Source organism: Podarcis melisellensis, assembly GCF_964234715.1.
Source record: "Podarcis melisellensis genome assembly, chromosome: 2".
Classification (NCBI taxonomy): Eukaryota; Metazoa; Chordata; class Lepidosauria; order Squamata; family Lacertidae; genus Podarcis; species Podarcis melisellensis.
Window position 1 is genome coordinate 104,041,758 of NC_138529.1, and position 23,052 is coordinate 104,064,809.

General features: G+C 49.1%; 3 protein-coding genes across 7 annotated transcripts in view; 1 reads left to right on the top strand and 2 right to left on the bottom strand.

Annotated features, from left to right (window-relative positions):
- CAMK1 (calcium/calmodulin dependent protein kinase I) overlaps positions 1-12,706 on the top strand; it is a 61,768-nt gene extending 49,062 nt beyond the window's left edge. For 2 of the 3 annotated variants that reach the window (XM_081903094.1, XM_081903095.1), the window contains exon 12: positions 327-2,046. In XM_081903094.1, the coding sequence (XP_081759220.1) occupies positions 327-391 (65 nt within the window). In that variant the 3' untranslated portion in view covers positions 392-2,046. Of the gene's footprint in view, positions 1-326; positions 2,047-12,696 lie in introns of those variants that run through there. The other variant, XM_081903096.1, reaches the window with a different exon arrangement.
- On the bottom strand, positions 1,401-17,157 carry OGG1 (8-oxoguanine DNA glycosylase). The gene is made up of 7 exons (XM_081902924.1): positions 16,856-17,157; positions 13,536-13,909; positions 11,502-11,681; positions 9,538-9,719; positions 8,036-8,183; positions 6,395-6,444; positions 1,401-4,322 (listed from the first exon to the last, which is right to left on the bottom strand). Exons 1-7 carry the CDS (start codon positions 17,116-17,118, stop codon positions 4,215-4,217), a joined length of 1,305 nt encoding a protein of 434 aa, XP_081759050.1. The 5' UTR covers positions 17,119-17,157; the 3' UTR covers positions 1,401-4,214.
- A 2,297-nt stretch (positions 17,158-19,454) lies between these two features.
- BRPF1 (bromodomain and PHD finger containing 1) overlaps positions 19,455-23,052 on the bottom strand; it is a 36,584-nt gene continuing 32,986 nt past the window's right edge. For all 3 annotated transcript variants that reach the window (XM_081901391.1, XM_081901389.1, XM_081901390.1), the window contains exons 12-15: positions 22,183-22,319; positions 21,960-22,078; positions 20,523-20,677; positions 19,455-20,327 (exon numbers count right to left, since the gene is read on the bottom strand). In XM_081901391.1, coding sequence (XP_081757517.1) covers positions 20,144-20,327; positions 20,523-20,677; positions 21,960-22,078; positions 22,183-22,319 — 595 coding nt within the window. In that variant the 3' untranslated portion in view covers positions 19,455-20,143. The remainder of the gene's footprint in view (positions 20,328-20,522; positions 20,678-21,959; positions 22,079-22,182; positions 22,320-23,052) is intronic.

Genomic DNA, 23,052 nt, shown 5'->3' on the forward strand with positions numbered 1-23,052 from the left:
TCCCTCGCTTCACCTTGCAGTTTGGCCAGAGTCAATGAGAAGCCATATGGGTGGCATGGCAACTTAGCAACTTAGGCATGGTCTGTTAGGGATTCCCTTTACGACTGCTGAAAAATAAGGCTGGGATTCCCTGTAAACACAACAGTATTAAGGTGCTATATATAACCTAGTGCAAAAGCCTATCCTTTGTAGTATGCTGACCAGAAGACAGCTGCTAGGCAGCTTTGCCTCGCTGAATTTGTGCTGTGTTTGTTGTGTTGTGTTGGTTGTGTTGTGCTTGTAGTACCAGTTAGCCCAGTCCTGACAGTCCCTTTTCTCTTCGGCAGGCTCAGCTTCCAGTAGCAGCGAGGAATCCTTGGGGAATGGTTCTCACCGTCAGATGCGGGACTGAACGTTCCCCAGCGGACAGAGGACACAGATAGCGGTGCCAGGATCAACCCACTGTGGGGCGGGTGGCCAAAGCCCCACTCTGCTGTGCTACGTGGAGCCAGGGAAGGGTCTGGGACTGCCCCACACCCCTCCCAATTAAGTGTGGCTGAGCCCCACCGCAGGGAAAGCTTCCCTTGCTAAGCCACGCCCTCCTGAACCTGGACATGGGGCCTGATCCTTCATAAGCCACACACTTCTCTGAAGATGCTTCTTCTTCTTCTTTTCCTTCTTCTTCTCTCTCTAACACAGAGCAGCCAAATGCTGGCCGCAGCCAGCCAGCTCTGTCTGTGCCCTATGCTGATCCCCTACCCAAGCTGACAATGTCGTCCTCCTCCTTGCCCAATCATGTGGTGTTGTCTAGGAAAGACCACACAGTGGTCTGCTCAGGCCCTCTGCAGCAGCTGTCAAGGTGGAGCTTGGGGTTGCTTCACCCCCCCCCCATAAAAACCCTAACCAGGTCCCCTACTCAAATCATATCACCTCCAGCCAACAAGCAGATTCACAAAGCGCGAGCCTGCAGGGCTTATAACTCTAGGTCACCCTAATCATGTCACGAAGGAAAACAAAAGCTGCTTGTGGACCCTTCACAATTTGATCTCGAGGCGCGCCTCCCGATAAGTGCATTTCCGCTGTCGAGAAACGTGAAGCTAGATTGAAAGGCCGTTTCAATCTTCTGGTGTCATTGGGCTGTCTGTGGGCGAGGACACGTTATTTTTTAAGAGTGGTGGTTTGATAGAACCACAGCTACCCTTGACACAGATGTACGTTTTAAATATATATATATATATATCCAGGCATAGGTGGGAGAGAAACAGTTTAGCTGACTTTCCGTATGGTTCCGGTTGAACTATGGGGAAAAGGGAACTGTGTTTGGGTACCTTGTCAGCTACTGCCCATGGCCCATACCGTACCATCGGCCTCCAGAGCAACCCTGCAGCTGTTTTTAAAATGCTTTGTGTTTTGTATTTTCCTTTTTGCGGGGGGGGGGGGCAGGGAAGAAGGAGCGCGCTTGCAGAGATACACGTATGCCTCTTGTTTTTCTAAAACAACGCTGAACCTTGGGGCAGCCTGTCTGGAGTAGAAGGGGGAAGGCAAGATTGAACAGTTGTTGAAACATCGTTTCGGCACGGGAAGCAACTCGCCAATGCTTGTTGGGCCGTTTGCAACGCCAGTTGCCAAAAAGGGAAGCTCACACCATAGACGACGCTCCCACTGAGGCAGCCCTTGAAGCGCTGGGTCTGTCTTCATCCAAGCTGGCCTTTGCACCACCCAACTGGCAGAACCGGGATTCTTCCCACTGTGTATAGAGTCCAGGCTTGCCCAACCTGGTGCCTTCCAGATGTTTTGGACGACAACTCCCATCCAACACAGCCAATGTCTAGGGGGTCATGGGAGTTCTGTAGTCAACGTTCTCCAACAACGTTTGGAGAAGCACCAAGTTGGAAAAGACTGGCTTAGTCCCCTTCCCCTCTCGCTCTCCTGCCTGCTCTTGACGCTCCCAGCTGCACATTTTGCGCCCATGTTCTCTCTGTCTCTGCACTCTCTTGGTTCAAGAGGACTTTCTAACTCGAAGTTTCTATTTTGTTGCTTGTTCTTGTATTAAAAAGGAAGAAAGCGCACATATCTTCATCTACCCTATCTGCGGGCAAAGGGGTGGGGGGAAAGAAGGGAGCGGCCGCTGATGCCCCCCTCACCCAGCAACCAACCAAGGGTGGGGGGTCTGCACACACCTGGTAGTGTCTAGATCTGTTTCTAAAAGCGAAAGAAGGCTAGAAGCGGAGAGTTTTAGGAGGACACAACTTGTTTATTGTTATCGTTACAGCACCTCGAAGTCAGCTAAGCACTTTATAAAAGGGTAGAAATAAATAGGTCTCTGCCCAAAGCAGCTTACAATCTAGAAATAGTCAAGACGAAAAAGGCAGGGGTTGGTATAGGGAACGGTAGGTCAAATCACTGGATGATTAAAAAAAACAAAACACAGACCTGTGAGCCAGCTTTTCAAATCCTATGGATTTTGATGGGGAAGAAACAAGCACGCTTAAGTCTCTCCCAGTGAAATCAGCAGGATTTTAAAGGGCTTAGCTCTGGCCATAGAGCATTCTCACAGTACAGGTTACAAAATATGATTTTAAACTCCACTATAGAAATGGAGGTTTTACCAAAACAAACAAACAAACAAACAAAAATTGACAGAAAAGGACACTTCAGAATGAAAAACAAAGATGATAAAAGAGATAACATATTGAGCTACAGTGAATGTATTCAGAAACAACATTCCATATTAGTGGAAGGAAGAGAAAAGGGATAATAATATTTAATACAACAAGAGGTTTTAGGTTCGAGCAGAAAAAATATGAGGTGAATTAAAAGCCCAGACTAGAATAAAGGAAGAAAACTCAACTTGGGCCTGTTAAATAAACAAGACGAACGTTCCTTCAGATGAAGACTATGTTGATGCAAAAGCCAGAGGGGTGAATGTGTTGGTAGATGTTTATGGATGCATATAGGTTGGGAGGGGGAAGACGGCCTGCTTTTCAAGGCCAGAAGGTACTTCTTCAGCGGTTGGAACAGGGAATATAATATGAAGCCAGAAGGGAGGCAAGAGGGGAGCTTCTTGGGCTGGGCTTCGGCCCAAATGGCAGCCATTTTTAGTGTCTGGAATACCAGCAAACAACCTGATGTTCTCTGCTATCCCCACCTTGACAGCGGGTGGTTAGTCCTCTCCCTAGAAAGCTGATCACCAGCAAAACACAATAACCCCAGTTCAACTAAAACTGGTCCTGATAAGTCGCACAACTGTCTCTACTCAGAAATAAATCCCACTGGGTTCAATGGGGCTTACTCCTGGGCAAGCATGCCTGCAGTTTCAGCCTTGGTCCCTCTGAAAGCAAGGGGACTTCAGTTCATTACAAACTTGTTCCTCAGGCCCAGCAGAGTGAAAGTGTATTTTGCTGCACAAACTGATGTCTGGCAAACAGTGGGAATTCCTTAATCCAACCAGCAGCGAGGGTTTTGCCATCGCAGGGCACATGCACAAAGACACCGTTGTATGTATGTATATACAAACATGTACATTTACAAGTTACGTACAAAATGAGAGCGCTGTGGAGTTAAAAGCGTGACCTCTGCTCCCTTTCGCGCGCGCGCACGACTTAAAATCTTCTCATTTCAAAGGACACTCTAGCCTAACTTTTAAACCACACCTAGATTAAAGTTTAATAGGGCCCACCGAAATTGCTAAGCATGGTGGGATCTGGGGAAACCGCCACCAGCTAACTCCCCACGCAATGTCAACAACATCACAGATATCGATGAGACTCCAGCCCTCAGCAGCTGGCCTTCAAGTCTACCTGTCACATTATGTGTGAAATACTTTTTGAAGTGAGGTAACTCCTAGGTCTATGTCTATAGAACCAGACCCTGGTTCTGATAAGGAGGGACTGAATTGGCCTGAACTGAGAAACCAGCCTACGCCACACTTAATACTGCACCCCAAAGCCAAAGCAAATGACCAAAGCCACAGGAACAAAACAAAAAAAAAGGATTCTATTCTATAATACATTGCGGTTACACATCAAGCTTACAGCCACCACAAGAGACCCCTGGTGGAAAAGGACAACAGCAGTTTAACTAAGAGGAGAGCTCCACAGCACACCAGCCTGCCTCTCTTTCTGGCAGTCCCTGTTCTAGGTGTGGATGTTCCTGTGCCTCTCCAGCCCTGTAGAGGACATGGTTTTTCTTACTTGCCCAAGCCAGGCACACAAAACAGGAGGCTGTGGAAGAGGTTACGACGTCAAGGTGGGAAGGGTGCTCCTGGCAACTTTGACACAGCGGTGCTTGGCATCCGGATCAGAAGATTCCTGGTACTTTCGTAGATCGGCACAAAAAAGAACCTGGCGAAGGAGGGCAGAGAGTCAGAATTGCGGGGGGAAACAAATGTTTACGAAAGGTGGTTTGGAATTAGGCCCCCCAAGAGAGGAGGAAGCAGGTTTCTGTGTGAGCCAGGTAAGAGTTTTGCCAGCTGTGTCAGAAGAAGCAAATGTCAATTACCGTATTTTTTGCTCTATAAGACGCACCAGACCACAAGATGCACCTAGTTTTTGGAGGAGGAAAACAAGAAAAAAAAATTGAATCTCAGAAGCCAGAACAGCAAGAGGGATTGCTGTGCAGTGAAAGCAGCGATCCCTCTTGCTGTTCTGGCTTCTGTTATAGCTGCGCAGCCTACATTCGCTCCATAAGACGCACACACATTTCCCCTTACTTTTTAGGAGGGAAAAAGTGAGTCTTACAGAGCAAAAAATACGGTATACACAAATTGGCAATTTTACACTGAGGCCACGACAAAACAAAAACAGGCCTAGAGGCAAAAAGGCTGTGTGCACAAATGCACCATTCAGACCAGTTTAAAACTGGGCAGGTAAGCATACCTTAGATTAGCATCTACTGGACTGTGTATTATTTTGTCTGTATATCCAGACTGAAAGAAGAAACTTCTTCACACAACATGTTGATTAATTTGGAGAACATACTGCCACAAAACCGAGGGGTGGCTACCTGAGTCAGAAGGCTTGAAAAGGGAAACGAGTAATTTGGGATGGTGGGTCTATTGTTCCTTCTAATGGCCAATTCAAGTAAGGTGTTCTGATCGCTACGACTCGGAAGCAAGAGGGAGGTCCACTGCAGGCCCCAGAGAATCCTTGGACTTGCAGAGACACACAGGAAAAAAGAGACAGCCACCACATCTCTCCCGCACGCATGGATAAAAGGGGAAAGACAACTTGGAGGAGGTGGGGAAAGCGAGGAATAGAGGAGGCAGAGAAGAGTTGGGAAGAAGGTGACATGCGGGCAGAGGGACCTGGAACAGCAAAAACACGGGACAAAAACTTGCTGGTCCCAGTTGTCAATGGCTGTTCTCCATGTTAGCTTACGTTCAGAGGAAGTATTCCACAAAAATTGCAATGACTGGGGAACAGTGGCAGAGCTTCGTGCTCCAGCACCGGGGGGGGGGGGGGGAGAGCAGGAATGGAAGGGGCTGGCGCGCATTCCTGGGGTGTGGCATGCCACCTGTGGGGGCGTGGCACCCAGGGTGTGTGTGTGTGGGAGGAGCTGCGATGGCACCCCACTGGGATCACGCTGCCAGGGGCGGTGTGCTCCCCCCGCACCCCTCTTCCTCCACCAGTGCTGGGGAGGAGTGGGGAGAGCTATTGCCTTCAAGTCCTGCTTGCGAGCTTCCTAGGACCACCTGGCTGGCCATTATGGGAAGGAAGATGCTAAACCAGGTGGACTTTGGGTCTAGTCCAGCAGGTCTCTTCTTATGTTTTAACATAGCCCAGAACAGGGGTCTCCAAACTAAGGCCCGAGGGACTCGTTTATCCTGCCTGCGGCAATCCGCGCCGCCCGCTCTTACTGGCGCTGCACAGCTGCCCACTTCTGGGTCAGAGGAGCATCCGCAATAGCTTGTGCGCATGCGCAAGCATTTATTTCCGGTGCACATCCAGGTCGGAGGAGGCCCGTTCACATGTGCACAAGCTATTTCTGGTGCTCCTCCGACCCGGAAATGCGCCGGAAATAGCATATGCACATGCATATGGGCATGCACTCCCCCGCCCTCTGGCCTGCTGTGTGATCGGCACTGGAGACACTGGCCCGAGGCGCAGTAGGTTTGCTGACCCCTGGCCTAGATGAAGTAAATATCCCCCTACAAGCTGCTGTGGCAAGAAAAGCTGGATCAGATTTACTTAACTGTTTCTGCTTCTGAGATAATCCCCAGACATTGACCATTCACTCTGATGCCCTTAAAAAAAAATCAACGAAAGCTAAGATTCTTACAATTCTGAACTACTTTACCCTCAAGCCGATTCCTGCAGTTGGACGATCTAGCTGTTCTTGCGTGTTCCCTTCTCACGCATGGCCTTGCACAAAGCCGCAGAAGAAAAAGAAGAGGATTTTCCACTCATTTACTCACCGCTTGTGCCCATCCAGCATACGGTCCCCACAGGCTCCGGAAGAAGTTCCCTGAAGGCAGAGCAGTCAAGAGGGCAGCCTTAGTGAGTTGGAAGGCAACAAGGTGCCTTGACAAGTGAGTGGATTAACACAGCCAAGTCTTCAAAGTAAGCTCCCTTACACCAAGCAAGACCCATTGGGTCCATCTAGCTGTGTGCTGTCTGCCCTGACTCTCCAGGATTGGATAAAATATGGGACTTTCTGCACTCAAAGCAGGTGTTTTACCGCCAAAACATGGTGATGTCTCTCCCTTGGCTCGCATTGGCCAGAATGCTTCCTATCTACACGGATGTTCTCACCCCCATTCTGAAGATTAGAGCCCTAATCTCTTTACTGCCTCTCCTGGTATGTCCCACGGAGGACCTTACGGTCTTCAAACAAAAATATCTTGGAGGTCCCGGGCCACAGGGAGGTTAGGCTGGCCTCAACCAGAGCCAGGGCTTTTTCGGCGGTGGCCCTGATCTGGTGGAACGCTCTGTCACAAGAGACTAGGGCCCTGCGGGACTTGACATCTTTCCGCAGGGCCTGCAAGACACAGCTGTTCCACCAGGCCTTTGGCCAGGGCACAGTCAGACCCCCTCTCTCTTTCTGTAATCTTCATAGAACTCTAGCCCAATGGTTGCAATTAATTTGATTTTGAATTGATTTTAAAATGAATTAATTTTAGAATGCTGTGTTACTTTTATTGTTGTTAGCTGCTCTGAGCCCCGCTTCGGTTGGGGAGGGCAGGATATAAATAAATTTTTATTATTATTATTATTATTATTATTATTATTATTATTATTATTATTAGGAGAGGAGTGCCCTGACATACCATAGTGAGTACTTGCAGCAATTGGCAATGATTGGTTCTAACTTGTTCCATAACTGAAAGGGCTCTGCTGCTTGCTGCTTTTTGGGAGGAAGGCGAGAGTGAGTTTGAGAAGTTGCAACTGAGCAGCCGCAGTTGAATGGCATCTCAGCAAACCATCAGCCCCTCTATTTCATGGAGCCTCTGCAAGCCTTGAGCAAGCAAATTGTGTATTTTCTGGCGCTTTACTGAAGCAGTGGGCATTGCTGCCCACTTTGTCATCGTCATCTTGTTTTAAAGTTATGCCGGCAGCATACAGCAACAAGCGGTGGGACCTAAAGGTAAAGGTAAAGGACCCCTGGACAATTCAGTCAAAGGAGACTATGGGGTTGTGGCACTCATCTCGCTTTCAGGCCAAGGGAGGTGCGTTTGTCCACAGACAGTTTTCCGGGTCATGTGGCTAGCAGGACTAAACCGCTTCCAGCGCAATGAGACACTGTGACGGAAGCCAGAGCACACGGAAACGCCGTTTACCTTCCCGCTGCAGTGGTACCTATTTATCTACTTGCACTGGTGTGCTTTCGAACTGCTAGGTTGGCAGGAGCTGGGACAGAGCAACGGGAGCTCACTCTGTCGCGGGGATTCGAACTGCTGACCTTCCAATCAGCAAGCCCAAGAGGCTCAGTGGTTTAGACCACAGCACCACCCACAGTGGCAAGGGTCCCAATGCAGAATGCAAGTTTGAGGTTGCATGCTGAACCGAATCCAGGAAGGGTTCACAAGAGGCAGGCACCTGACCCCACTGGCCCTCACCGATCTCTCGGTGCACCCGCTCGGTCACACTGCGGGCCCCCATGCCGAGCTCCTGGCCGTAGTAGCGCTTGGCAACCTGCCATATATGGGTGTCCACCGGCACGGCCTCTGCCTTGTCCAGAGACATGAGACACACGCAGTCGGCCACCTGCAAAGGGAAGCGAAGAAAATTACACCACGATAGCGGCCCTTGTTTGCCGTTGCTGGAGGACACACAGCTACAAACAGGCAGCTGTGTGTCAAAGTTCAAACAGTCCCCTCCCTACCACACTCCAGCGCTTGTGCCATAGTTATGTATTCATTCGTTCACTCCCTTCAAAATGTTGTAAGCTGCCTTTTAGGAAGGTGTTCCCCAGCGTATAAATTCACAGTGTGTCATTCATAATAAATTGTAAACCACGTCACAACATTAGCACACAGCAAGAACCAGCAGTAATAAGTGGGGTAGGAGAGCTTGAAAATAATACCAATATATTTCACACCTGGCAACCAATGCCAAAATATACATCAGTACGACTCCCCCAAATATGGCCATAAAACCTTAATCCTCTTCCCCTTTAATCAGCGAAATGAGGCATCCTTAAGGCCTATCAGTACATGAATGAGAAGCAAATTTCAAATACATTAATATTCAACTCTGGGAGGCTTAGTTTGGTCAGAAGCCAGTATATTTGAAGGAGCGTCTCCACCCCCATCATTCGGCCTGGACACTGAGATTGAGTGCCGTGGGCCTTCTGGCGGTTCCCTCACTGTGAGAAGTTACAGGGAAGCAGGCAGAGGGCCTTCTGGGTAGTGGCATCCAGATGTCAAAAAGAACAACAACTACCAGGCTTTCAGAAGACATCTGAAGGCAGCTCTGTTTAGGGAAACTTTTAATGCTTGATGCATTGCTGTATTTTAATATTTTGTTGGAAGCCGCCCAGAGTGGCTGGGGAAGCCAAGCCAGATGGGTGGGGTATAAACAAACAAACAAACAAAAATTTATACACTTCCAGAATTAATGCTAAATACTGTACATTACTTCTGGTAAATGAGCCACCATAGCTGCTAGAGGGCTGTGAAAATTTGCATTCTGGGCTTTTTAGACTCGTCTACCCATGTATTATATGAAACCAAAGGGGCATATTGGTTGCCAGATGTGTGGTTCCACCCCCAGCTCTCCTACCCTACTGTAACACAAATCAGGAACAACATTCGGAAAGATCAATAAAATAAAATACAACTATTGTTAACATTATCAACACCATCTTCAAACTTGTTAGTTTCCAATTGACTCCAATTGACTTACAACGCACTGAAAACATAAAAATACAATACGCCATAAAAGCGGAATGAAACAAACCCTGTAAAAGCCACGGGAACCTTTGGTAACACGCTTAGTAGCTAAACAACATCATATTACATGGGAAACCCCAAGTCTTTACCTGGCACCCAAAAGATGTTAACGGAGGCGCTAGGTGGGCAATAACAACAGAGGGATAAGGTGCCTAATTTGTACTCACCTTGGCTCCCACTCCAGGCAGCGTACACAAAGCGTGTCGAGCCTGTTCATAGGGAACGGCTCTCAACTGCTGCAAGCCGGCAGCCCCACCAAGCGTCTTCAGAACAGCGCGGGCACTCTCGCTAACAAACCTTGCCCGATATCCGAAACCAAGGTCCCGCAGCCGGGCTTCTGTGTCTGCTCCTGCAACAGGACACCCAAAGAAGGATGGCAGCCTTTTGAAGAAACTGTTACAGTCGTCTAGAGAAAGACGCATGTCCGGCAGCCATTATTATTTCCTAGAAGAAATGGCTAACACAACATTGGTCAATTAACCAGTCCTCTAAAAGAAAAGATGAGCACACAGCTTACAGGTCAGCTACGAAGCAATGCCACTGTAACACACATGCTCCACATCCCAAAAACAAATACAGTGGTACCTCAGGTTAAGTACTTAATTCGTTCCGGAGGTCCATACTTAACCTGAAACTATTCTTAACCTGAAGCACCACTTTAGCTAATGGGGCCTCCTGCTGCTGCCATGCCGCCGGAGCACGATTTCTGTTCTCATCCTGAAGCAAAGTTCTTAACCCAAGGTACTATTTCTGGGTTAGCGGAGTCCATAACCTGAAGCGTATATAACTCAAGGTACCACTCTATATTAATTCCTTGTATCTTTGGAACCTATTTATCGACACCATAATGACTGATGAACCAATGTATACTTGAGGGAAACCATAAGTTTATCTATTTACATATATACTACATAGTTCTACAACCTTAATTATATATTTTTATTATTTTGATATTGTTGTTTTGCTTTTTAAAATGCTTTTAATGTATCTTTTTCTCTTCTCTTTCTTATTTACTTTTAACTCACTGTAATACCCTCAATAAAACACAAATAAGCAAAGAAAATTAATTCCGTGTATCCAGCTAGAATTTGTTATAGGCTATCCCTTCCTAAGGGGACGCAGGTGGCGCTGTGGGTTAAAGCCTCAGCGCCTAGGACTTGCCGATCGAAAGGTCGGCGGTTCGAATCCCTGCGGCGGGGTGCGCTCCCGCTGCTCGGTCCCAGCGCCTGCCAACCTAGCAGTTCGAAAGCACCTCCGGGTGCAAGTAGATAAATAGGGACCGCTTACCAGCGGGAAGGTAAACGGCGTTTCCGTGTGCGGCTCTGGCTCACCAGAGCAGCGATGTCACGCTGGCCACGTGACCCGGAAGTGTCTCCGGACAGCGCTGGCCCCTGGCCTCTTAAGTGAGATGGGCGCACAACCCCAGAGTCTGGCAAGACTGGCCCGTACGGGCAGGGGTACCTTTACCTTTACCTTTATCCCTTCCTAACCCTCAGGAGATTTATCCTGCTTAAATCAACAATAAGGCAAAAAGGATCCCTGGAAGGTTAAGTCCAGTCAAAGGGGACTAGGGGTGTGGTGCTTGATTAAAAGCTTCCCTAAACCGCTTCTGGTGCAATGGAACACCATGACGGAAGCCAGAGCACACAGAAATGCTATTTACCTTCCCGCCACAGCGGTACCTATTTATCTAATTGCACTGGTGAGCTTTCAAACTGCTATGTTGGCAGGAGCTGGGACAGAGCAACGGGAGCTCACCCTGTTGCGGGGATTTGAACTGCTGACCTTCCAATTGGCAAGCCCAAGAGACTCAGTAGTTTAGACCACAGCACCACCCGCCCCCTTTTTAGTCTCTCAAAATAATGTCAGCCAATCCTCCACAGAAGGCCCCTTTGGATAATTCCATACATTAGCGATCTCAGTTTCTGAGGCGGTCAATAAATTCGCCGTCTTTCATTGTTCTAGATACTCAAGAAGCAACACCAACAAAGGCCGCGGGTAAAAGCTAATCGAGGCAAAGATTTCATAGCATTTCACCATATTCCATGCTCAGTTGTTAAGGGATAGCAACCGCCATGCAGTTTGAGTCCAGATTCCTCTTGGGTCACCAGTGAAGAGCAAGCATTCTTACCTGCCATTGCCTGCAGCGAGGGGAAGGCGTGGTATGTCTTGGTGTCCAGCTGACAGAGGCGGCGCCCAAAGACCTGGCACAAATGCTGGATCATGTTGGTGATGCGTGACAAGTGGTTGTTGGAGGTGCAGATGAAGGAGAAGAGGCATTCTACGGGGTCCTGTCGCAGCACCCGCACCCCTGAGAAGAAAAGAGGGTGGGAGGGAGGCAAGGTCGTATTTACGGGACTGCCTCTCCTGATATGCCCCGCAGAGGACCTTAAGGTCCTTGAATAATCATAGTTTAGAGGTCCTGGGTCCTAAGGAAGTCAGATTAACCTCCACCAGGGCCAGGGCCTTCTCAGTGATGACTCCAACCTGGTGGAATGCTCTGTCCCATGAGACCAGGGCCCTGCAGGATTTAACCTCCTTCTGTTGGGCCTGTAAGACAGAGCTATTCCGCCTGGCCTTTAATTTGAACTTAGCCTGATCTTTTATTCCCCTTCCTTCCCTCCCCCTCCCCTTTATGAAGATTACCCACTCTGGTATCCCAAAGCTAATTCTCCCCTGGTCTCCTTGCTGGCCCAAATAGGACTAATGTAGCCAGCTAGCCCTGGTGATCATCTAATGTTTATTGGATGGATTTTCCCCCTAAATTGATTTTTGAATTCTGAATTTATTATTCACGTTTTATACTGTATTTTATGCTGTTTTTTGTTGCATCAGTTAAGTGTTTTAAATTGGCTGTTAGCCGCCCTGAGCCCGGTTTTCTGAACCGGGAAGGGCGGGGTATAAATAAAAAATTATTTATTTATTTATTATAACAAACACCCACCTAACTGATAGAGCTTGAAACACACACACTTTTCAAATAAGCTGAAAAGGGTGTCCCCAGACTGATGGCTCTCGGTGGCTAAGGGCTGTATGCACTCAACAACCCTGTCAAATTATCAGGTACAGTGTGTTTTAAAACACCCCCCCCCAAGTTTCTAGTTCCTGAAGACATGTAGGCAACAAATTGTGAAATACAAGAGGCATATACCTTGCAGAGAGGGAAAATGAGGCCAAGTAGGCTTGTGGTTTGTTGGCCTGAAACGAGAATCCAGGACCTCCTCCATTAAAAGCAGAAGACTCTCAAATTAGCAAACTGAGCAAACGTACCTAGTTGGCATTATTTATACAAGTAATGTGATTTAACTTTTTTTTTTTTTGGGTGCTGGACAGAGGTGACTTTGCAGCAGATTTCTGGACTTTTCAAATGCAGCAGTAGAAAGTCGCTGTTGCAAACACTAGGGCTACATACAGCGATCAGAACAATAGATCCCCTCTTTAGCAGTGCTTGTCTGCATGTATCCAAAGACCTTGCTGCAGCCAGAAGGACAAGACATGTTATTCCCTTAAAATAAGAAGGGGGAAATGAAGCTAAAATGACTGTGAGTCCAAGTCTCACACCTGCTTCTGTGTGAAAATGTGTGCATTTGGTATCGTGTGATGCAATCCTGACGTAGCTTTATTAGTCCCAGGTAAGGTAAAGCGCCCCCTGACCATTAGGTCCAGTCGTAGCCGACTCTGGGGTTGTGGCATTCATCTCGCTTTATTGGCCGAGGGAGCCGGCGTACAGCTTCCAGGTCACGTGGCCAGCATGACTAAGCCGCCTCTGGCGAACCAGAGCAGTGCACGGAAACACCGTTTACCTTCCCGCCAGAGTGGTACCTATTTATCTACTTGCACTTTGACGGGCTTTTGAACTGCTAGGTTGGCAGGAGCAGGGACTGAGCAATGGGAGCTCACCCCATCACTGGGATTCGAACCGCCGACCTTCTGATTGGCAAGTCCTAGTCTCTGTGGTTTAACCCACAGCGCCACCCGCATCCCTAGTCCCAGGTAAAGGAAATAGCAAAAAGACCAAGGCCACCTGCCTTCATCTCCTGAGATGTGCTGGTGAACTAACTGGGAAAACTGCACCCTCTCATCTCTCTCTTCCATCACATAAGTTATCCTTCGCTCGTGCCATCAAAGCTAATTGAATTGCAATGCTGCCCTGAACCTCACCTACCTGGGAACTTGATGGCTACTTCTCGGAAGTGAGAGTCCACATAGGACCAGCCCTGATACAACGCAGACAAGTTGACGTGCAGCTGGAAATAATCCTGGAGGATCTGCGAGGGAGTCAGCCCATCCGTCCCCCGGACCAGCTCTCCTGACAAATGGCTGCCTGGGCGCTCGCTGGTACCAGCGCGGATGGCTTCGGGCTGTGCCTGCTTCCTGCCTTTCTTCAGCGGTGGCTCAGAGAGGCCGTCTTCTTCTCTGCTGCCATCCTCCTTCTCCTCTTCATGAAGCGTGTACCAGAGCTGTTCTTCTGACTGGGTGAGGGTCCAGACACGGCCTGCCAACACACCAGTCCAGTAGCCAGGGCTGGTTTCGGACCACCTGAGAGGAACGCAAGGCTTATTAGAAGCAAGGATAGACAGACTGCAGTTTGGAGACGCTAACCTAGGCCTTCCTCCGCCTTTCCCTTTATGCTCCAGAAGGTGGCAAGTTCTGTATCTTTGGAGTCACAAGTCCCCTCACAACCTCACAGCCATAGAACCATAGAGCCATGCTTCATTATCCTACAGTACACTTCCACCAACTATAGTGGTACCTCAGGTTAAGAACTTACCTTTTTGCTCTATAAGACGCGCCAGACCACAAGACGCACCTAGTTTTTGGAGGAGGAAAACAAGAAAAAAAAATATTCTGAATCTCAGAAGCCAGAACAGCAAGAGGGATCGCTGTGCAGTGAAAGCAGCAATCCCTCTTGCTGTTCTGGCTTCTGGGATAGCTGCACGGCCTGCATTCACTCCATAAGACGCACACACATTTCCCCTTACTTTTTAGGAGGGAAAAAGTGAGTCTTATAGAGCAAAAAATACGGTAATTCGTTCTGGAGGTCCCTTCTTAAGCTGAAACTGTTCTTAACCTGAAACACCACTTTAGCTAATGGGGCCTCCCGCTGCCGCGCGATTTCTGTTCTCATCCTGAAGCAAAGTTCTTAACCCGAGGTACTATTTCTGGGTTAGCGGAGCCTATAATCTGAAGCATATGTAACCTGAAGCGTCTGTAACCCGAGGTACCACTGTACACGACACCTTGTTTCACACGCACGCTCTTCTGACACCAAATGCATCCCACCAAACTGCAAAAAAAAAAAAAAAATGCCTCTCTTATTAACTTTCTATTCAGCATTGTATCCTCCCAGTTCTGTAGCAGCCCAAAGGGATAAAAACATCCTCGACGGGTGATGTTCTGGGCTCCTGTGATCCTTCACAAAGGAATTCAAAGAACTGAGAAAGATTTGCTTATTCTACTTTATGAAGTCGTGCATTTGATTAGAAGCAGGATCTCTGCGGTTTTTTAAAAGAACTGAATCAAAACACTATTGATCAATAATGCAGACTTTTGGAAGCTGCGTACTGAGACCATCTGGCTCTGTAGTGGTAGGAAGTAGCTTCCCACAGTTTCACAAACAGTTCACAGTTTCCCTACCTGGAGATGCTGGAGGATAAAAACATAACAAGAGGCCTGTTGGATCAGGCCAAAGGCCTATCTAGTCCAACATCCTGTTCGCACTGTGGCCAAACAGACGCCTGGGGGAAATAGGCAAGTAGGAGCTGAGTGCAGAAGCACTCTCCCCTCCTGTGGTTTCCACCAACTGATATTCAGAAGCATTACTGCCCGGCAATGGAGGTAGAACATTTCCACTGTAGCTAGTAGCGGCAGATAGCCCTCTCCTCCATGCATTTGTCTAATCCTCTTTCAGAGTCATCTGAGTTGGAGGCTGCCACTAACAGCCAGATGTCCACTGGAAGCTCACAAGCAAGTCCCTAGCCCATAGCACTGTTCCTACTTGTGATTCCCAACAACTAGTATTTGGTGACTTACTGCCTCCCACAGTGGAGGGAGAGCAGAGCCATCACGGTTAGCAAGATTTGAACTTGCAACCTTCCTCAAGCAATGCATGCACTCTGCCACACAGCCAGCGTTCGAAATTCACCAAGCACCAGGCACATTTTGAATGTGGCAATCAGCCCCTCGCACCAAGCGAAGACGCTCAGGTGCTGGGATGGTGCCTGATGTTTCCACCACCTGAAGATGCATGCCTGGGGATCCTTGCATCTTGATGGTTTTCACACACTAGCAACACATCCTGTAGAATTCTATCTGCGGTATTTTATCTGTGCAGTCAGATAGGTGAATGTCAGGAAGCAAAAAGTCGTATTGAAAAATACAGCTTTCAAGCCGTTTGGCCCCCAAAGGGCAACTAGGCATTCCGTTTCAGCGACTGCAACCCTGGTTTAACCCTGGTGCCTAGTTTTTATATATTGTATAGTCGTACCTTGGTTGTTGGACACCTTGGTACTCATACGTTTCGGCTCCCAAACAACTGAAAACCGGAAGTGAGTGTTCCGGTTTCTGAACATTTTTTTGGAAGCCGAACATCTGGTGTGGCTTCCACTATTGTTTCTGGGCACCTGCGCAATTGGAAGTCAATCGAACGGACTTCCTGAACACATTCTGTTCGAAAACCAAGGTACGGCCGTTTTAACGCTGATCACAGCTGCTTTCCACAGATGGTTGTGGGGAGCAGGAGAGAAGTGGAGTTAAAGCTGCAATCCTAACCTCACCTACCCGGGAGTAAGCCCCACTGAATTCAATAGGTCGTACTTCTGAGTAGACACTGCTGGAATCAAGGCTTTTCCCCCAGAGAGAACTCACAGGAGCTCAGTTCTGGCACCTCTCAGGTGGGCGCCATTCCTTGCCGTTCATGGTGAGTTCCGGCACCCTTTTCTAGAAAAAAACAGCCCTGGTTAGAATTGTGCTGTAGCCCGCCAGTCTAAATAAGTGTCCCTTTTTCCAAAGCGGATTGTCTCTCCCCTTCCGAATTATTAAAAAAAGAGCAGCTGCCATAATAAGTAAGCAACCCATCCTTTGCAAGCCTGTGGCCAGGATGCATAGAATTTGCAGGTGAGGTTCCGTGGCGGAGACACAATGCTGCTTTGCTGAAAGCGCAATGCAGAGCCATCGGCAAGAGGGCAGAGCTGGCCATATTTATACATATATGGAGGATTTTTTGGTGCCTTTCGGACGCGCAACTTCATCTCCATCTCCATGCCAACGAGGGGGGAAAAACTGCACAAGAGCCTTGCAGAAAGAGGAGAGAAAGAGAAGGTGGCAACCCGAGAGAGGCAAGGGGGGTGGGCAGCGAGACAGCGGCCCCTTGGAGATAATAATACAAGGGAGGGAGCAAGACATTGGCGGCGGGGGGGACGACGCGACACCCTTTCTTAGCAAGCTGCCATTCCGCGCTCGGGAGCCGCCAGGGGGCGCACTAACCGGAAGGTCTGCCCGCCACAGAGCACCAGGTCGAGGCGGAGTTGGGCGCGCGGGCAAGGCAGGGAGCGCCAGGGGGTAGCGCGAGGCAGCGGGGCCGGGCGGGAGTCCATGCCGTTCCTCCTCCTGCTGCTGCTGCTGCTGCAGCTGCCGCCGCCTTCGGGGTGGACGCGGGGATGCCGCTCCTGCCGCCGCCGCCGTTGTTGCAGCAGCTGCAGCCGAGCGCCAGACCAGAGCAGCTCCGAAGAAGCCCGCAAAATCACCATAGAGTTGCTGTTGGTTTCCCTCCCCTCCCCCCCCCCCCCACCTCACCGCCCCCCTCGCGCTCCGCCGAGTTCGGAGGAGGGATCGCGCAGGGGTAGACGGAGCTCCGGCGCTGCCCGCTCTAGGCCGCTGGGGTATACTCTGTGGCTCGAGTGGGCGGAAGTACTGGCCCGGGAGGCGCCCCGTTCCTGCGCCTGGGAGTTGGGCGGGCGCCGCGAGCTAGGCCTCTCAGGAGAAACGGCCACAAAATGGAAGGGAGGAGAGGTTGCTTCTTGCCCCCTCCCGCCTAGTTCAACCATATATATCTAGTATATCTATATACATTACCCTCTACCCGTTACACTATATCTATGTGTAGTTTGAGATAGATAGTTCTTTCTATATATTTTATCCATACGGCCACAACATGGACAGATGGTTGGGGAAGTCCTTTCTCTCTGCCTACCCCACTCAATACATTCTATTAAATTAAAGCCCCATAGTGGAGACCATAATAATAACAATTTGTTATTTATACCTCGCCCATCTGGATGGGTTTCGCCAGCCACTCTGGGCGACAACACACTATTCAAAACACAATAAGAAGAAGAGTTTGGATTTGATATCCTGCCTTAAGGATATCAATTAGTCTCAAAGCGGCAAACAATCTCCTTTTCCCTTCCTCCCCCACAACAAACACTCTGTGAGGCTGAGAGACTTCAGAGAAGTGTGACTAGCCCTGAAGCGGTACAGTTAGGGTTACCCCCCCCCAAAAGCCCTAAAACTGTCTGTGAATTCCCCCGCAGCCAGGCCTCAAAAGCCTCACCTCGAGCATTTTAAAAACTGCATTTTCCTCTAAGACAAAATGCATTAGCTAAGCATTCCGCGCTTGCTGTAACTAAAAAAAAGATTGCAACAAGGTAGAGAACAGAGCCCATTGTCTTCTCAGGCCTTTCTCAGAGCCTAAGGTCACCCAGCAGCTGCATGTGGAGGAGCGGGGACTTGAACCCAGTTCACCAGATTACGAGTCCACCACTCTTAACCACTACACCACACTGGCTCTTGATAATAAAACATCAAACATTAAAAACTGCCCTCAACACTGACTAGATCAGTAAACAAGCAAACACCTGACTGATTCTAAGCAAGAAATACTTGTAATGGTTTGCCTTTGGGCCAAAATCGAATAAAATTCATATCCCCCATACGAAAGAGTAGGTAGCGCGTTTTGTGCAAATTGGCGCTTGCGCTTCTTTTCTCTGTAAAATCAAATCAAGGCTGTGGTGCACACCCCGTTGCAAAAGGGGTTTATAAGTCCGCATTGCTGCCACCACCCAAGATACAATTCCGCACTGAGAAGACACTCTGAAACATCACTTCGCATCGAGTCTCTTCCACAGGCTTGTTGGTCCCACAGACCAGAATGCAGATCAGGCTGTGAAATGGGGGACAAAGTAGGGAGGAATTATGTTGCTGTTGGAAATGTGGAGATTCAATACCTAAAGCACGCCATGTGCAGTGTGCAAAAATTAGTTCAGATGATTGGAAGACTCTCCATAGAATAAAGTGGGTTTTTAAAAAGTGCTATTTTTTAAAGGCTGTAGTGACTTTCAGCAACATTATACCAAAATGTGGCTCAGAGGATGATCTGATGCACTTCTACTGCTGAATGAATCTAACCAAGCCTGGTTTTGTGAGCTGTCAGGTGGGAGGCCCCTTGGGAACCATATATAGTCTGCTTTTAGTTCTCTGGAGTGAGCTGGGTAAGAGCAACATAGGAATTGTTTAAAAAGGTACCTTATTCATATGTTGTTTCTGGTGGTTGCATTTTTAAAAGCAAATGAGGTTACCAAAATCACTCCTACAGCAGCACTTGGGCACATATTGTTAGTGCTAAATGAACAGAAAATAATGGCAGCAGTGGTGTTTTTATCCTGGAAGTAGAGTTGAATCTGCAGCTACACAACTCCATGCTTTCAGACCAAGAATGGACAAAAGTACAGTGGTACTTCGGGTTAAGTATTTAATTCGTTCTGGAGGTCCGTTCTTAACCTGAGACTGTTCTTAACCTGAAGCACCACTTTAGCTAATGGGGCCTCCTGCTGCCCCTGCGCCGCCGCTGCACGATTTCTGTTCTCATCCTGAAGCAAAGTTCTTAACCTGAGGTACTATTTATGGGTTAGCGGAGTCTGTAACCTGAAGCGTATGTAACCTGAAGTGTATGTAACCCGAGGTACCACTGTATAGAAAAGGCGGGAAAACATGAAAAAGCAAAACACTTTCCCTCATCTCTTCTGCTAACAAGAAAAAGAAAGAACGAAAGAAAGAAAGGAAAGAAAGAGAAAACAGACACCGTTGGTTCCAAAAGAGCCATTTTATTTTCTAAGAATTGATAGAGATCTTCTTCCTCCAAAATAAATACAAGTACAAATGCCCACCCGGCTGCAGCAGAAAGAAGAGCCGGGGGCCTACAGGGCAAGGGGGGGTGGGATCAGGCAGAGCCAGGTTCCAAAAAGCTATAGTATCAAAATGTGCGAGTGAGAAGACAGCGGCCCTGCTCTGCAGAGTGTCGGAAGGACTGGGCCGAGGAAAGGCTAATGGATCAGGGCAGGTACTATGATGCAGGGAAAGGAGGGGCCGGGGTCTGTGTGTTGGTGAGTGTTTATGGAGCAGCCCAAATAATTTACATTCTCCCACTATTGTACAGTATTTTACAAAGGCCCAGGGGACCTCAGTACCCAGACAGTGGGGTATTGTCCTTGGGAGCTGTACAGGCAGCTGGGTGTCGCTCACGCAGCTGGTCAGGGCAATTCCAGGCATGGAAGAAGGAACGGCAGGCTGGCACAAGAGGTAGGCTTGCCCACACGGAGGGCACAGTGCTCTGTGGGTGTGCTCAGCACACTGGAGGGGCCGTTGGGTGCTCTACGCAAGCTCCCGCAGCCTGGCCACCAAGGGCCCGGGCTTCTCGAGGCTGGAGCTCCCCGCTCCCCTCTCCCGTACAGTCCAGCTGCACCGAGCGAGCAGCCTGGGCGGGAGCCCCGGTGAGGGTCAGTCGCTCTCGCTGGAGTCGCTGCTCTGCTCCCCTTGCACCTTGTTGCGGTGCTGCATGGCCCGGTGGTAGGCGATCTGGACAGACTTGCGGATGTTGGACTTGCGGCCCTCCAGCATCTTCTCCTTGTCCAGGTCCTGGTTCACACCCAGGGGCACGAGTTTGGTGCGGGGCAACCATTGCCTGCAAGGGAAACAGAGCGACCCAAAGTCACTAGGGGTGCTTGCCTCCCCTGGAGGGAGAGGGTTTCCACGTTCTCCCAAGTCTCGCCCCCCTCATCCTTTCTCGGTATGGGGCAGCTCCACCCCCAACTTTATCCACCAGGTTTCGGTCCAGACAGCACCCCCATCTCTGCCAACTTCCGTCGTGGGCCCTTACCAGGTACGCTTGTTGTCGAAGAAGAGGACCAGGTAGAGATGCTCCCGGGCTTCCTGAGTCATCTGCTCTCCCAGCTTCAGCACCTCCAAGGGGGGTACGGGGATGGGGACGCCATGGTGGAACATCCCTTCCCGTGGCATCTTGGGGTCAATGATCTGCCAACAGGGGAAGATCAGACATCAAGAGAAGCGCAACTACACAGATGTTGCAATAGAGAAATCGTTGAGCGTGAACACACACCCACCAGACAAGGAAAGGCTGCTATGTAGAGTGCTGGAGTGGAGAAACTCCCAGGTTCACTGAAACTCACCAGCTGGCGTTGTGGAAGTCTGTATATTTCAGCCTAACCCGCACAGCATGCAAATTGACTGCCCTGAGCTGCTTGGAGGAGATGGAAATGTAGAATCATAGAATTGGAAGAGACCACAAGGGCCATTGAGTCCAACCCCCTGCCAAGCAGGAAACACCATCAGAGCACTCCTGACATATGGTTGTCAAGCCTCTGCTTAAAGACCTCCAAAGAAGGAGACTCCATCACACTCCTTGGCAGTGACAAGTAAACAGATTGGGCAACTTTGAGGCTTTAAGGACCAATATGGCCTTTACATGCTAAAGAGCCTGAGTTGTTCACCGCTCACAATTGCACACGTATGCTGCTGGCGGTCACAGAATTGGGATTCCCCCAAAACCTTTGCTGTCCGCAATTCTTCCTGCCCCTTCTCCCCTTAAAACAGGTTTCTGTCTTTTATGGGTGTTGAAGAAACATTTCAAAGGCTCTGTGTCGTGCGTAGTAACGTGATGAGACATTAGAGAAGTGCACAATCTTAAAACTTAACTGTTGCGTTTAGAATAAATTACTAACGCAACAACCATTTAATGTCTCCGTTAACACCAGGCTTATGCTAAAAGGTACTGATTAGGCAAGTAGTCCATCTATATCATTGCTAACAAACTGGTTGTATGGTTGCACAGCTTAGGGTTTAAGGATGTGGAGGCTGAAATCTTGAGTTCAAATTTCAACAAAAAAAGCACTGGCAGAAGGTAGTAAGGCAGAAGCTGGGGACCCTTGCTCACCCAGATGTTGCTGGACTACAACTCCCATCACCCTTGACTATTGGCCATGTCGGCTGGGGCTGATGGGAGTCGGAGTTTTCTCTCTCTCTTACACACACAAAATTACCCTCGTTTTTCTCCGCAAGAATTAGAAAAGTTCATTAAAAAACAACAACCGAATCTTGTGTTTCTGTTGGTTTCTACACTAAGTAGCATTTTCTATTCTGCATAGACCTTCCTGTTTCACAAGACCTGTCCTTGAAGCTTTGCTTTGTTCATAACCTCATTTTCTACTATTATTTCAAAAGGTGCATCACCCCTACTCAGGTTTCCAGTGGCCTTAACCCTCCTCAGTGCGTATGTAGGCGTGCTCATCAAACCCACCAGTGCTGGATAAGAGGGGTAACCCCTGCACTTGGCCCACACCAGGTCCAGGGCATCCAGAGGGGAGTCTTCATCCTCGGACAGCCAGCCGGCCGATCGGCTGATGCTCTTCCGCACCACTGCACAAAGACAGAACGAGAGGGGAGAGGGTGTAATTGCCATCCTTCTCACCAGCCCCATCTCCAGAGAGGAAAGCAGAGGAAACGCTGCCCCGAATACTCACTGCCGTGGCCCACCCCTCGGCCGGTTCCCACCGAGTAGGACTCGTTTTCTGTTCCCGACGTGTCTTCGCTGCTGTCCTCCGGGAAATTGACGCGGGAGAAAGAGGGCTTCCCTCTGCCTTGTTTGGAAGGAGTGGTGCTAAATGGGAGGAAGCAGAAGCAGCGATAACTTTCCATTGTTCTGCAGAAGCCTGGGAAACTGCTACCTCTGCATTAAATGCAGAAGTGGGAAAGGAATGAGACCCGTTCCCTGGGAAGTCCAAGAAGGATGCCCAGTGGTACCTCTGGTGCAAACGGGATCCGTTCCGGAGCCCCGTTCACATCCTGAAGCGAACGCAACCCATGTCCGTGCCTCTGCGCAGGTCGCTATTCGCCGCTTCCACGCATGCGCATGACGTCATTTTGAGCGTCTGCGCATGCGCGAGCGGCGAAACCCGGATGTAACATGCTCCATTACTTCCGGGTCGCAGCAGAGAGCAACCCGAAAATATTCATCCCGAAGCTACTTCAACCCGAGATATGACTGTACTGCAGGAACTTCTTGCGTTCGATGCCAGGATTGATCTCGCCGCTAGAACTTTGGGCAAGCATGGCAAGTGAGGAAACTGTCCTCAGCCTCTCATTGCGGCATACGTCAGAGAAGCCCTCGTGGAGCAGACCACAGGCCTACCTAATCCCACATCCTGTTTCTTGCCGCGGCCAACCAAATACTGGAAACAGCATGCAGGCAACTTGACTACTAGTTGCTCATAGCTTTGAAATGTGCGTAAATTTCTTTTTATAGAGGCATACAATGCAAGCAGCATTGAAAGGCGTGTTGTGTACACTGCTTCATTTGAAACAGTGCCTGATGCATGGAAGAAGAAGAAGAA